Source organism: Oreochromis aureus, linkage group 7 (assembly GCF_013358895.1).
Source record: "Oreochromis aureus strain Israel breed Guangdong linkage group 7, ZZ_aureus, whole genome shotgun sequence".
Lineage (NCBI taxonomy): Eukaryota > Metazoa > Chordata > Actinopteri > Cichliformes > Cichlidae > Oreochromis > Oreochromis aureus.
In genome coordinates, this window is record NC_052948.1 from 35,946,034 (window position 1) to 35,961,311 (window position 15,278).

Here is a 15,278-nt window from a genome sequence, read left to right on the forward strand (position 1 = left end):
AAACTGCTAAAACACTGCAAATTTAAAACAGCACTGATTCAGGAAGCGTACAGGAGTAAATCAAATCACTGGTTAAATGTAATTTCCACAAAGGTCAAAAGTTACCTGCCAGTGTTGAAGTATAGCATAGCTGCATTTTGCAGTTTGTGGTGGCAGCTCATGTATGACATTGGATGTTTGTTGCCCACTTTAGCATGAAATTGTCACTGTGCTGTATGACAACCCCTAAGTTGTGGAATAATGATGCATACTAATATTTTCTGCACAGGGGAAGAATTTCCTATTTTTTTTTCTTACTTTGCAGCTTACAGCAGCAGGTTAGTATAGAGAAAGTGCAAGAGTTGAACTGTACAAAAATTGTATATTCTGAAGCTAGTAATAAACAATTAAATTATTTATTCAGCATGTTTTTAGTTTCATTAATGTAACACTAAATCATTCATGACAGTTTACACAGTACAATCAAGACCTTGGAGTGTTGTAGAAGAAAACCCTGTGATCTTTCCATGAGTAAGCAATTGATAATTGTGAGGAGGTATTTAACAAGAAGTAGTCCCATTTAACAAGAAGAAACATTGGGCAGCACCAAACTCCGGGAGGACAGCTTTTTGACTCAACTGGGTGGGGTGAGAGGAGAGCAAAGAGGGGAAAAAAAAGGTTGATCATTAAGAGATAGCAGACACTGAGCAGGCTGTTGGGGCCAGTAACTACAGACAAGACATGTGCAGCTCCGGAACCAGAGATACGTGCAGAAAGGTACAAGAAGAAAGAGGACAGAGAGAAAAGGGCACAAACTGCAGGAGAGAGAATATCACAAAGTTAATTAAATGTAAAAGTAAAGTCTAAAGTGTGGAGAGTAGAGGAGAAATACTTAGAACATTATGGGAGGTCCCCATAGCAGCCTGAGCTTATAACGATATTACTAAAGGATGACACAGGGATTACCACCTTAGACATGCCAAACAATACTTTTTCACCATTACTGTGATACAGGATGTGCCCAATTTTGACAGCACTGGATAGTTGAAAGCTGGTAGTTCTAGAGACTTCAGTTATGTGTGGATAAGGATATGCAGTCAGGCCCTTTAGTATTTGGACAGTAAGGCTTTTTTTCTACTTTTGTAAATCACACAGGGTTTTAAAATATTCAGTCAAGATTTTATTGGACTGCAGACCTTCAGATTTAATTCAAAGAATTTACCAAAAGGAATGCATTGTTGTTGTTGTACTTGTTGTTATGATATCTGTTTACCTTTAAAGATGTTTGTCCATCTGTCTGTCCTCAAGGTTCCGGAAAGAAATAATCTCAAAACTTATAAAATGGGATTGTTCGTTGAGCATAACTCAGACTCCTGGGTCAAGAATGTAGCCCTTGACATATAGTTTAGCCAGAATGTGTTAGGACAGTGATACATCTTTAAACATCTTCGTACTGCAGCCGAATCTGAAATCAAGGGCTGCCTGTCAGCATTGATATGAAGGTGTGTTTACATAATTTGAGTGGTGTGGACTTGTTTTGGTTGTCTTGCTGAATGTCCCAAAAATGTAGGGTAATGCGGGAAAAAATGTGCCAAGATCTAAGATCAGCTTTAAAACTTGGACAATCGCTGCATTTGCATGGCAGATGAGGCTGCCACTGAAGCAACAGGCAGCAATTGTGCTAAGGACATGTTGACAGGCTGCACAGGGTCTTAAAACAAACAAACAAACAAAAAACCCACAATTTAAAAAAAGATTATGTTTGCCAGTCTCGAATTTTGAACTTACTGAAATCTTTGTAGAAGAGATTTTATATTTTAAAATATAATATAATATAAATAAGTCATTTTCAATGCATGTATAAAGCTGTTGTTGCACCAGCCCAAGCAACACATTGCTGACTTTGCATGGTAAATCAGTAATAATACTTCTTAGTCCTTTTTGTTTGACAGCATGAATATTTTGAAATTGTAAATATAACTTGATCACCATTCAAATCTTTACATTTTTCTCTCTGTATCTCTTTCTTATAATGTTTTGTAGGTCCATTGCTGTGTGATGGACGACTGACACACCTCCTCTTCCCTTTGCTTCTTCTCTTGCGGGCTCCCCTGTTATTCAGTTTTGGTGAGCGAACATGCCCCAATAGCTGCCGATGTGAGGGAAAAACTGTCCATTGTGATTCATCTGGATTTTTAGATGTTCCAGAAAACATCTCAGTAGGCTGCCAGGGCCTTTCCCTGCGATACAATGAACTGCATACGCTGCTACCATATCAGTTTGCTCACCTCAGCCAGCTTCTCTGGATCTACTTAGACCACAATCAGATTTCAGTTGTTGACAGTCGAGCGTTCCAGGGGGTCCGCAGGCTCAAAGAGCTCATACTGAGCTCCAACAGGATTACAGCCCTACACAATTCAACATTTCATGGAATTCCAAATCTTCGAAGTCTGGACTTGTCCTACAACAAATTAGAAATCCTACAGCCAGGTCAATTCCATGGCTTACGAAAACTACAAAACCTTCACCTACGCTCCAATGGTCTCTCCAACATCCCAATTCGAGCATTTCTGGAGTGTCGAAGTTTGGAGTTTCTGGATTTGGGTTACAATCGAATCAAAGCTCTTACCCGTACAACTTTTCTGGGTCTACAGAAGCTGATGGAGTTACATCTGGAACATAACCAATTCTCTCGGATCAACTTTTTTTTGTTTCCACGTTTAGCCAACCTAAGATCACTTTATCTGCAGTGGAATCGAATTAGGGTGGTCAACCAGGGTCTGCCATGGACATGGTATACACTGCAGAAGCTTGATCTGTCTGGAAATGAAATTCAGACCCTGGACCCAGCTGTGTTTCACTGCTTGCCCAACCTGCAAGTCTTAAACCTGGAATCCAACAAGCTGTCCAATGTGTCTCAGGAGGCAGTGTCAGCATGGATCTCACTGACCTCCATAAGTCTTGCTGGCAATATCTGGGATTGTGGAACTGGGATATGCCCACTTGTTGCTTGGTTGAGAAATTTTCGGGGTAGTAAAGACACAACAATGATATGCAGCAGCCCAAAGTATCTCCAGGGAGAAAAAGTCATGGATGCTACAAGGAGCCACGGTATTTGTGAGGAAACCGATTACATTCTGACTGAAACACCTTCACCAACATCAGAGCTCATTTCTGAAGCCACTGCCGAACCAACCTTTGGCCCCACAAGTGGCATTCCACCTATGCCACCGACAAGTACCTTTGGTCCTCTCCCACCATTTAGACCTCGACCCATTCCTCATCCTACCTTTCCCGGGCATATGAGCAAAGATCCCAGAGACTCAGTGGTTCGCCCTCGACCCACTCACATACCACCCCCAGAGATAGAGCACATGACTCTGCACAAAGTGGTTGTGGGCAGCGTAGCACTCTTCTTCACCATGTCGTTAATCTTGACAATTTTTTATGTTTTGTGGCGGCGCTACCCAGGTGCAACCAGGTTGCTGCAGCAGAGATCCATGGTGGGACGGAAGCGTCGCAAAAAGAGTCCAGAGCCAGAACAGAACCTCAGCTCCCAGCTACAAGAGTATTACATGAGCTACAATCCTGCTGCAACACCGGAAGCTTTGGAGGTGCTAGGCAATGGCACCGGTTCCTGCACTTGCACAATTTCTGGCTCCAGGGAGTGTGAGGTATGATCGATCGCATCAGCCTAAAAATAAAAACTCAAAATCAAAATACAAGACCCAACAGAGAGGTAAATCCTTTATCAAGTATGTACTGTAAAAACACTAATCACAGTTAAGCACCCTTAACTCTTCATTTAAAGCACGCCTGACTCCAAATGTTAGATGTCTCCAATTATTCCAGTTTTTTATTTTGAAACCGACTCTAAATGGGAAAATACAAAACAGCTAATCTGATCCAGGAAAAGAAATCTACATCATGGTCTCAGAGGACTACATTAACACAATAATTATTGCATGCATAATTTTTTGTTCTCTGAATTGTATTGGTTATGGCTTTAATTACCATTCTTTTGCTTGGAATTTATCTCTATATCACTTGTTATCTGGATGATCTTTTCAAAGTTACCCTTTTGAAAATGTTCTTCATGGTATGTAGACTTGAAAGCACAGGGAATAATTGGAAACTGTCTAACTAATTTGTAGACACTACCCCACATTAGCATTGCATGGCTTAGATGTTTTAAAGCTTTTTTGGTTTGCGTGTTTGGAGGAGGAGTGAGAATGATGTGTTTGTGTGTGCGTGTGTGTGGACTAATGCATAAACGTGTGCCTACATAATTTATTTTTCTAATGAAAAATGCCAAATTTACTATATTTAGCATCTATTAAGGTAAAATAGCAAGGGTCTATGAAATGCAATGCTGTTAAGTAAGAATTTGGTAGTTTTGCTGTCATGTCACAAAGTGAGAGCAGTTGATCAATACTAGATAGAACATAAAGTTCAAATATATTACCTATCGTCAGCTGAACATCCATTATAGATGTCTAAAGTTGATGATCTGCACTGAGTCTGTCTGGCGCACTGCATGCCTCCTCACTTGAGGAAATTTATGTTAATCTGCATAGAGGGGAGGCACTATGGTAATCCCAAAGCTTATGATATGGCTTAAATGAGGATCCCTCTGCTCTGGTAAGGAGTGAATGTATAAACCATTGTAATTACAACCACCAACATGAAAACATCTCTAATTTTGGGACAAAAATTCTACCTTTCAAAATAATCACTGCATACCTGTGTGTTTTTCACCAATGGGCCCAAGATAGTTTAAGTGAATTAAAATACTTAAAATATTTTTGTCTAAATATTTTGCGATTGATTTCAATTAAATTGAAAAAAGGGGAAATTGGAGGATACAATACATCAAATAATAGTTTTTTCTCTAGTTATCCTAACTCGTATTCAAGCTTTGTGGCTTCAAATGTGAAAGAGGCTCACTGAGCAAAATATTTCATTTTAAAATTTAAATTGTTAGGTACTATTCGTTTTTACTTGAGCTATAAACTTAATTTTCTCACATTGTGAAGTTATAATATAATAAGTAAATGTCAGTAAGAAAAAAGAACATTTTTTCCTTCCCTGTGGGTGAAGTCAGCATTACAGCAGTGGGGAGGTCGAATGAATTAAAGCAAGTCAACCAAATCACCTAATCAAATCAGCCTGTTCCATATACTCTAAGTCGTAACTCACTTGATATTGACAATGGAGCAGTTCCAGCCTTTAACATTTTACATCTACTGTAAAATTGTTTTCAACCTCTTACTTGCAGTTATAGCAGTTTTTTTTATTCCAGTTTTCCTCATGGCATGTGTTCACAAGGACATATTGACAGTTACAATGTAGCTGGTTTGCTTTCATGATTCACTTTCATGATATTAGGCTATTGTAGAGTTCAGTCATAATGCATTGCATTATGATTGAATGGATGATGTCAGCAGTAACGATAAAGAGAAATGTACTAGGATTAAATTGATTTCAAGTGCTTGCAAGGATTTTAAAAAATGGTGTGTGTTAAAATGACATGTACTTATATACAGAATAAACAAATGGCCATCAGTTTTATGCATAGATTTTTGTGAGCAAAGCAGCTAATCAAGCAGTCTGACTTCAAGGATGAATGAAGGAGCACTTCAAAGGTGCAGTCCAGTGGTTAAGGGGTGAAACTAATGTCAAATCTAAAGCCAATTAGGATGCTATTCAACCAGAGGGTTATGGCTTCTTTCAAAAATTCTCCACTTCCCCTTTGGTGCTTATTCAGTTTCAATTACAAGATGTCTTGGTGGGAGAGAGGAGGTGTTTTGATATCTCTTTCCCAAAGCTTGTAATATTTGCTGAAGAAATCTCATTTTTGTGCAATGAGCCACAGCTTGAATGCATGTTTGCCCCTGAACTTTACTAGCACCTCAACACTACGCCAATTGAAAACTCTTAAAAGAAACATACCTTTGCTTTTGTAAATAGAGAATCACATGCCTGATTACGCCTGGGTTTGACCAATACTAATCTACCCTCCAGAGATCAAAAACACAGCTGTATAGTTTTTCTCTGCTCTGAATAAATGAATCTGGGGCTCATTAGTTGCAAATGAAAACCAGCTAATAAAACGTATTTTGCTCACTTGCATAATATGAAGGTTTTTTAAACATTGCTTACCCTGCTATAACACCAAACATGCAACACACATTTACGCTGAACAAAGGACATTATGTTAAATTTACATATCTTTAGGCCGATTTTATTCAGTGGAGTATTTGTGGGGGGGTTTCTGAACAAGGAGTTTATTAACTTTTCACTGTAGAGAATAATGTGGGAAAACATAATGTTGTGCAAACTCAGTGAATAAAGTTCATTCTCACTTTCAAAATCCTACTTGGAATTTGGTAAAAAGCATTTAGATTAACAGTTTGTTGGGTTTTTTTCATTGTTTTGTTTTTATAGATGTATTCAAATTCCAAAGTCCATAACATCAGAGTTAGGTTCTTTTTAAAGAAGTGAAAAAATGAATGTCTTTTAAAGATAACCCAAAAAAGTATTGTATACTTCAGTTTGAAAAGATTAAGAGACCCATATTTGTGCAGTGTCTTGTGACTGCTGTGTTAGTCACCAGCACACAGCTTGACTCCAGTTTGATACAAACAAAAGCAATGCTCTGATTCTCTCTTTTAACTGCAAATATTTCTGTAGCAATCAGTGTCAGTGTAAGTATTGTTTCTCTCCACATAACCATAATCCAAATCTCATCATCTCAAAAACGATCTTTCCTTTTCAACATCACTGACGGTGTCTACAGTAGTTTGCTTGGGGGCGTTCTACACTGTTGCTTATTTCAACCGTTTAATAATTGAGAAGCTGGTGTCAGCCTGGTTTAGTTTGATGAAAGTGCCATCTTGCTGGTCGGCGCAGCTGGCTGTGCCTTTCATTACTGCTGTGTGCAGCGCCAGCAGTCCCTTTTGGATGGCAATGGGGAGGAACAAAAGCTAGCACAACACATTTACTTTGGTGTGGCTAGAATTCGGTGAGGTATTCTGACTGACACGGCATGGCATCAGAGCCCAGCAGGAGACAAGTCGATGTCTTTTTTACTTACATCCTAAAGATTTTGAGGCAAGAAACTCAACACTTAAAAGCCTGTGCAGCTCCAGAGGGGTTTTTTTTTTTTTTCACAGGTTGAGGTTAGCTGCAGGTATGCATGGCGTTTGCTGAGATCACCAAAATGGATCAGTAATACACCATGTACAGAATTCAAATATGGGCAGGTCTTTCATGTAGGAGTTGTGGAAAATTTACAGCTATGGGGAAAAACAACGGCTTTAAACATGGTGCCTAAATGATAGCAAGCATTACCACAAAAAGAAATTAAATACAGCTTATTTCAGGAAGCTCATATGTGTGGGTATACTCTGCTATTCTAGATCCACAACTATCATCCTATTTATCTTATTAAAACTTGCCTTGAGGCATTTTATTAAAGCCCTGGTAGGCCTAATGACTCCTTGTTTCTATACTAAAATAGTGATGTTCATGAATCTTCAAAATAGTGAATGCTGAAGTTTAATTTACATAATAGCATTACATTAGCAGGCGGCAGGAAGTTTAAAGCATAAATGGGTGACTCTTTTAAATATTAGAATGGCAATCTTTGCCTTCTGATTCATTTTGTTGCTGATCACATTCGGTTGGCAACACAGTGCTGTATTTCACTGTAGATGGGTTCAGCTACTTTGAAATATTAGAAAAAGTCTAGGCTATGGAATAAAATGGAATAGTCTTTGAAACGTATTCAGTGTTATAACAATCACATGTTTATATTTCTAAAATTCTTTTCTAAATCCTTGGAATGCCTTTTAAATAATAAAAAATTATACCTCAGTTAATACACAATTTATTATAATTACTTAAACTGAAAAAAATCAATGTCATTTAAGAAATGCAATTTTTCTGTCAGTAGTAAAACACCTATTAACTCAAGTTTAATTAACTATCAGTTTATCTTTTATTAACAAATTCTGTTATAAAGTGATATTGTGAAAGGTCACTTAGACATATTTTGACATACAATTATAAGAAAAAGATAGTAGTAAAACATACAGTTGTGGACAGCAAGAGTATGGTTGCAATGTGATCATTACGTCATGCTGCTCAGCTCTGTGGCTATAATACAGCAGTACACAGTTTGAATTCACAGAATGAAATTCACAGACTCTGTCTGTGAGCTGTAATAACAGGCAAATTGGTTCATCTCGTCTGTTTATTTAAAAAAAAGATGTTTTTGCTGCATTTCAACAACCATTCACTTTTTAAGACTTCAAAGCATAAATTAGGATTTGTGATCCTCCTACATGTTGACAGATTATAGAATAGTACAAATTGTTACACATACCTACAGGGCAGTTAAAATTAATAATACTGGAAATGGATATTTTGATCTTAAGAGCCCATTACATGTATTTTTGGTAAGCAGTTGTAATGATTTTAATGTTGTACAGTATTGGTGTTGTATGTGTGTGGAAAGGCAATCATACGTGTTTAAAATACTGTTATGATAGCACGTGCACCTTTGAAAGTAATAGAAAGTGCATAGAAATGTTGCTTTGACATAAACAGTCGCTAAAACAGTCTACGAAATCAACATGAGGCGAGTGACGTTTGATTGTCCCATAGGAGAAATTGAAAAAGTAGATTTGGCAGTTCATTCTCTCATTGGTCTTTCCTCAAGCGATCCCTGCTTCTGGGAGATACTGGGCTGGTACCCTACCCCCACCCTTTACCTCAAGATGGCTTTGAAGAGAGAAGGATGTCACACAGTCAGCCCCAGCGTACACTTTGCATGTCCCCTGGCTAATTTCCCCTCTAGTCCCGTTCCACTTGACAGGCGTTCTTCCAAAAACCATTTAGAAGAACACTTTCATTTTCCGCTCTCTCTCCCCTTTACCTCATCAGCTCTAAGGAACCATTAAGAGCTTAAGTGCAAGCAGGCATACACTACTGAGAAAGATCTCAATGAATATACAGTAAGTCTCACACCCCTGATTCCAGTTCAGTCATTTGCACCCTCACTTCCCCTCCTGCCCCAAATTCTCCCTTGCAGGCACTAAAACAGCTTTTAATATGTGCATCATGCAATCCTCTCTGGTCTTACATTATTAAATTCATCATTTCTGTGATCGAGCAAGATAGAGTTTAAAGTAACTGAATTATTAAGAGGTTTTTTGGTCTATAGTAAGCTTTCTGTCTGTTTTCTCTTGTTTTTTAAACTTTCTTTGTCTTATGCTCCAGAGAGCAAGATCCTGCTGCTCCTGTCAGCCAATAACTGAACCTCTTTTAATGGAAACGGAGGGCTAATGAGGGAGCGATATGTGTTTCTGGCTGCACTGCCCAAGTATTTTTCCAGTTGACAGAACAGAGAAAAGCTGCAAAACATCTTACTTTATCATCATTTAAAATGGCGGACAGTTGGAACAGCTGCTTGTATGACAATGCCAAGAAGCCCCTTGGTGAGAAGTATTTCCACTTCTTCAGTGCAACAAACCTCTTAGCCCTCTCAGAGGGACAATTTCATGCCCCTTTCCCTCGATTGCTGGGTCATCCTCAAAAGAACTCCCAGCAAGGTTGTGCTGGATGATGATGCATGTACTAAAATGTTGTAGACGTGATTCTGCACCCTAGGCACTCCCTCCTATCTCACATGGAGAAATGCAGTCATACATACTCAACACAAACCCCGGTGAGTGGTGTATTCTTAGCAGCATCTGGAGCCTGATTTGGCCCTGAAGCTAAGACAAATAAGGATCTTCTGTTTTACTGGATATCACACCAAAAACAGAGAGGAGATTCTATAGTATATTTTTTAAACAGTTTTTAGACTGAAAAGGGGAAAACAGCTCAGTGGCACCTTATATAAAAGATCCACCCCCGCGTTTGCCCTAAATTGAATTTTCTAATCTGCTACCTGCCCCCCTCCTCCCCCTTCTTCTTGCCGTTGGCTTTGGCAGCCACTGTATACTTCATCCTCAGATAACAGTAGCATCAACCCACCCACCTCACTTGTTCTGTCAAAAACACACAAACATCTTGTTTTGCTTCAGTCTTAATAACTGCAAAGCTGGCACATGTACATACACGTACTAAAATGTGCAGATACAAAAATGAGAATAAGGATAACTCCCTATGTCATCACATTCACTGCAGAGGTGGGTTGAAAAAGATATTAACATATGTAACTAGACACACTGACACAGGTAAATTGTTTAGTAATTATGCATTTAATGTTAATAAAGCAACTAACAAATGTAGCAAGGATAAAGAAAATACAGGTAGAAAGAAAAGGTAAGGAACTTGCAACAAATGTTTCTGGCCATTCTTGAACTGTAATAGTCTACAGCAGGCAGTCTTGGCATATTAAACGCCTAGACTTCCGCGGCACGTATGTAAGTTAGTAAGCAATAGCCAAAAATAGAGGTTCAATATATTTTTATTCACCTGTCTTAATGTGACACTCATATGCCATATGCGTTTCATACCATTTACTGCCTTAAACTGAATCAATCAATAGATCGAAAATGAATGGGCAGTTATTGTCACCATCATAGTCAGCAGGATTTATTTCAACAACACCCATCTAGTCGAGAGCGTGTCTGTTTCATGCCAGAAGCCACAAAACCTCATTAAGTGTCATCACACAAAAAAAAGGGATTTCTGTTTTTTTTTTTTTTTTTTTTAATGAAACTAACTTCTTAAACATTTTAATATTACTTAAAATTAGGCCACACAGTATGAAATTAACTTCAAAAATGAATCTACTTTGTATTGACTTTCCATTTGCCTGCAGTGCTAGTCTTGCAGAATACAGCAATTCATCTCCAGCACACTTCTTCATCCTGCTCCTATTTAATACAAGTAAATGGGTGTAAATGGGTGTGGAGGACAGTGGCCTAAAGCTAGTCAAGCAATAAGATCTTTGTGTGATTGGCTAAGTAGTTAATAAACAACTCACGCAAGACGTTGTTCCTGCTTTTTATTGCTGGTACTCTTAGTAGTTGTTAACCAGAAACTTTTATCCGCTATTCTCCATTCTTTGAAGAAACAATGGTGTGTTGAGAAAAGATTTTCAAATTAAGTAGGAATGCTGGGATGTGGGATAAAGTGTGGTGCCTTCAGTTGAGATTTTTCTCAATTGTATTTGAGACGGTTTTCTTTGCAGCATTGTGCAGCTGAACAAAACTCCAGCAATAACCGAGCATGCAAATGCCAAGATGGAGATATGCATATGGTTTGTCGGGATGAGACTGCTGATTCTTCATATTAGGTTTAGCAGAATACATTTATTCAGGTAGAGAATTGTGAAGTGCAGTCAATACATATGTCTTTCTACCAAACAGTGTGATGAGGAGTGATAGTAGCACAGAATCCACATGTACATTTTTGATTTCAGCTTAATGCAAATACCAGTATGGAAACACTGTCATTCACAAGGGTATCAAATACTCGCATTTTCAAAGCCAGTAGCATCAGACTGATATTAACAAGGTTTCCTTTGGTATTGGTGTCTTGATCAGCCTGAGTGTTGGCTATATTAAAGTCCAACATTCCAAGGGCACTGCTAGTTATAGGTTAACTGGCTAAGTTAACTCAATCCAGGGAAAATGGTGCAGTGCAATGCACACCAATGTCGAAGGACAAAAAAAAAAGATATTTCAGTCTGGACCAAAGCAGCAGACCAACCGTCCACTACAGGGCCTAAATATGCTGTACTTTATGGGGCTGAATTTTTTTTTTTCTTCTTCATGATGATCCTTGTAATCGTCTTTCAAACCCTCACAATGAATCTTTACTCATTAGTCGGAGCCCTGTAGTGTAGCATTCTAATTCTGCAGGGAATGAGCATCCACAACTATCTTCCCATTTGTCTTATTAAAACTTCCCTTGTAGCACCTTTGATTCCTCATTGCTGTTTTATTGCCAACTGTGAAGCATTTGAATTTAGAAAATGTGAGAAAATAAAGGCTGAAGGAAGTCAGCTGGAATGAAAATGTGGAACAAGGAGGCACTATGCCATTTGTGCTATTTATATCATTAAGAGGTTGGTGGCTAATGTGCAGCCAGGCAAGGAATCCCATGAAATCACCTCTATGTAGGAAGAGCAGTACCATAAGAGGGTTTACAGCAATGACCAGTGTATGCTAACAAGCTGTCTGCGCTAGACAGACTGTACCCTATGAACCTTGAAACTGTGTGGAGGTAGTTTAGTCATAAAAAAATACTTCATTGTTCTCTTCAAAAGACATAGGTTAGAGTAATTAATTGTGTTTCAATAGTTTGAACTGCACAATGCTTTTTGGTCATGAAATCTCAAAGAGTTATTTTGGGCTGCAAGGCCTATCAGGTAAAAAAAAAAATCACCAATTCAACCAATTCAAACTGTTTTTACATAAATTTTTTACAATAAGTACAATATTATTTTTGCCTTCTTCGTGCATTGCTTATATAATAAGAATCGAATAGGACTGCAACTTTTGTGCAGAACTTGGGGGGGAGTGAGATACTGTTTTTTTTGTTGTTGTTTTTGTTAGGTGTGTTTGTGTGTGTGTGTGTGTGTGTGTGCGCACGCGCTCGTGTGTGTGTGTGTGGTTTCTTTTTTTTTTTTTGGTTTCTCTCCTTTTGCTCCTTCAGTTCAGTTGCACAAAGTTGCTGGTTCTTTCTCTACAAATGTTTAAATCATTAAAGTGTGGTTTCCTAAAGGGAACAGAAACATTTGTGGAGATCACATATTTTTAAATGGCTCCCTATAGGCACAATATTCTTTTTCCAGAATCTAAGAACATCCACATCCACCCATGAAAAAAGCATGTCTTTGTAGACCATGCTGCCTGAAGTGCCTTTTCTACTCCAAGTGACCCATGTTTGTTTAAAAAGTTTAAATAAAATACCTATACCTATAGCCTATACCTCACACACCACTTACATTTACGTTGCCCTGTGCTTTCTATGAGTAATGGCTGCATGGCTACTGTTTGTAATAAATTTTGCTATTTAATAAGTTATCACTAATTGATCTTGCATATTATCTGAAGACATCCTCTGTGTACAAATTAATCCCACTTTCCGTCATTATATTGCTGTTTCCATGGTCCTGTGGTGCACCCTGTGTGACTGTCTTATAACAGGGTGAAATGGCACTTGGTAGGTTAAATAGTGACTCAAAAATGGTTGTAGGTAATCTGTCTCTCTGTGTTACCCATGTGAGTAGTGACCTGTGCTTGGTGATCCCTGCCTCTTTCCCAGTGTCAGTTAGGCACAGCGACTCCCTGACTTTGAGGATGACTGGAGCTATGGAGCTATTTTTATAATATTTATCTAATTACACTCATTTATTATAACTGCATTTTCTTCTTCATTGCATTGATTCAGCACTGTTCCATTTTGACACGATAGCATCACAGACCTCCTACAGCTTTGTCATATACACTTCTTAACACTTTAAAAATGCATCAGATCTCAATAAGAAACAAAAACCAAAACAAGACAAAACAAACATGCTGCATATCTGTCTATCCTGATATGGACCGGGTAGTGTGTTAGGAATGAAAGGATGCCACATCGTTTGATGAAAATAAAATGTGCTTGTATCCATCCCTGACAATGTTGTGGCATGCTCCTAATGAGATGACGGACGGTGTCGTGGAGGATATCCTCCCAGATCTGTTCCAGGCGGTCACTGAGCTCCCGGACAGTCTGAGGTGCAACCTGGTGATGTCAGATATGATGGGACATAATGTCCCAGAGGTGTTCTAATATCTGTTGGAGCTTGGGGGCCTGACAATGGTTAAAATTCCTTCATCCTCCAGGGACTGCCTGCTTTCATGTCTGTAACATGTTCTCAGGGTGAACCCTGCTCTCATCTGTGAAAAGCAATTTTGGTATTCTATGGCAAATGCCAATCGGGCTCCATGGTGCCAGGTGTGAGCACATGGCCCACTAGAGGATGCAACTCTCATGAAGTCTGCTTATGACTTTTTTGATCAGACATTCACACCACTGGCTTGCTGAAAGTAACTTTGTAGTCCTCCAGCAAAGTTAATGCTATTCTTCCCCATACAAAGGAGATGGCTGTGGTCCTGCTGATGGGTTGAGGACCTTCTACAGCCCTGTCCAGCTCTTCTAGAGTAACTGCCTAACTCTTGGACTCTCCTGCATTATTAGTGGTGATCGTTTTTGGATAAGAATGTGTAAAGTTAGTTTTATATTCTGGTTCATAATATAATGTACATTCAAGTTTTGTTAAATGTCACATTGAGGCTGTCATTTATTAACTGCTGAGTATGACACTGTCACTAGTAGTTGCATTCGGAGTGCTACTTGCACTTTTGCACCCTCTGGCAAGTGTCAACAGCCACTTCAGTAGAAAAAAGGGAAAGGAAAACAATATCTCCTGTAGCTGTTTGGCAGTTCATCAGGATAAAATCTTATTATGTCAGACAGTCAAAAGTGATTTGGAACATGTGAACATGTTTTGCATAAAAACAAAAAGAAAAAAACACAATAATGTCGTAATGAATTAACTAAGCTAAAATACCCGGTAGTAAAAGGAATAATAGCCAAATTCCTACTATATTTAGATGCATTTAAATTTCCACAGCCTGCTGTTACTATTAGAGACTTTTTTTGTATTAAACAAATTTTGTCACGTCATGTTTAAGGCTCTGAAGTGAGGAAAGTAATGATGGATAATTATGTGTGGCTTGTAAATAGTACATCTATTTTTGAAAAATAGAGATAAAAATTATATGTCATCAAATTATGTATACCAATAGGAAATGACACGTAGGCTTTTTGATCGAAAGAACCACTGTAGATTCAGAGGAGGAAACGTGTATGAGTAATGCTTTCCCCTCTTTCAACAAGTACCAAAAATATAACTGAATGAGACACCATTTACTCAGAGCCTGCCCCCATGTAATTTTACATTCTGCACTATCATGTTCAAATGCAAATGCCTACACAATATGGGAGATTTTTTTTTCCAGAGTGGAAGGCATACATGAGTGAGAAGAAATACAGTTTATTCTCTGAAATAGTGAATGGAGATAAATTTGAAATTTCGGCCCCATTACACTCGTCAGTTCAACTGAATTGTAGGGGTGATGAAATCAGAATGAGATCTTCTTACACTTAAAGTTTATTTGCAATAAGGCACATATGGTATATGAATCCCAGATCGGAAATCACGCATTTCACAAGACACTGCAGTCAGTCTCGAATACTTGGCAACAATGTTCCCAAAGCTGTTTAAT

At 38.5% G+C, this 15,278-nt stretch overlaps 1 protein-coding gene across 2 annotated transcripts in view; it reads left to right on the plus strand.

The window, feature by feature from the left end:
- Positions 1-15,278, plus strand: part of lrrtm4l1 (leucine rich repeat transmembrane neuronal 4 like 1) — a 56,250-nt gene that overhangs the window by 14,529 nt on the left and 26,443 nt on the right. Inside the window, exon 2 of one of the 2 annotated variants that reach the window (XR_005613582.1) lies at positions 2,023-3,718. Coding sequence is in view for 1 of the 2 variants with exons in the window: in XM_039614306.1 (XP_039470240.1) it covers positions 2,023-3,653 (1,631 nt within the window). In the remaining variant the exon portion in view is untranslated. The remainder of the gene's footprint in view (positions 1-2,022; positions 3,719-15,278) is intronic. The other variant, XM_039614306.1, reaches the window with a different exon arrangement.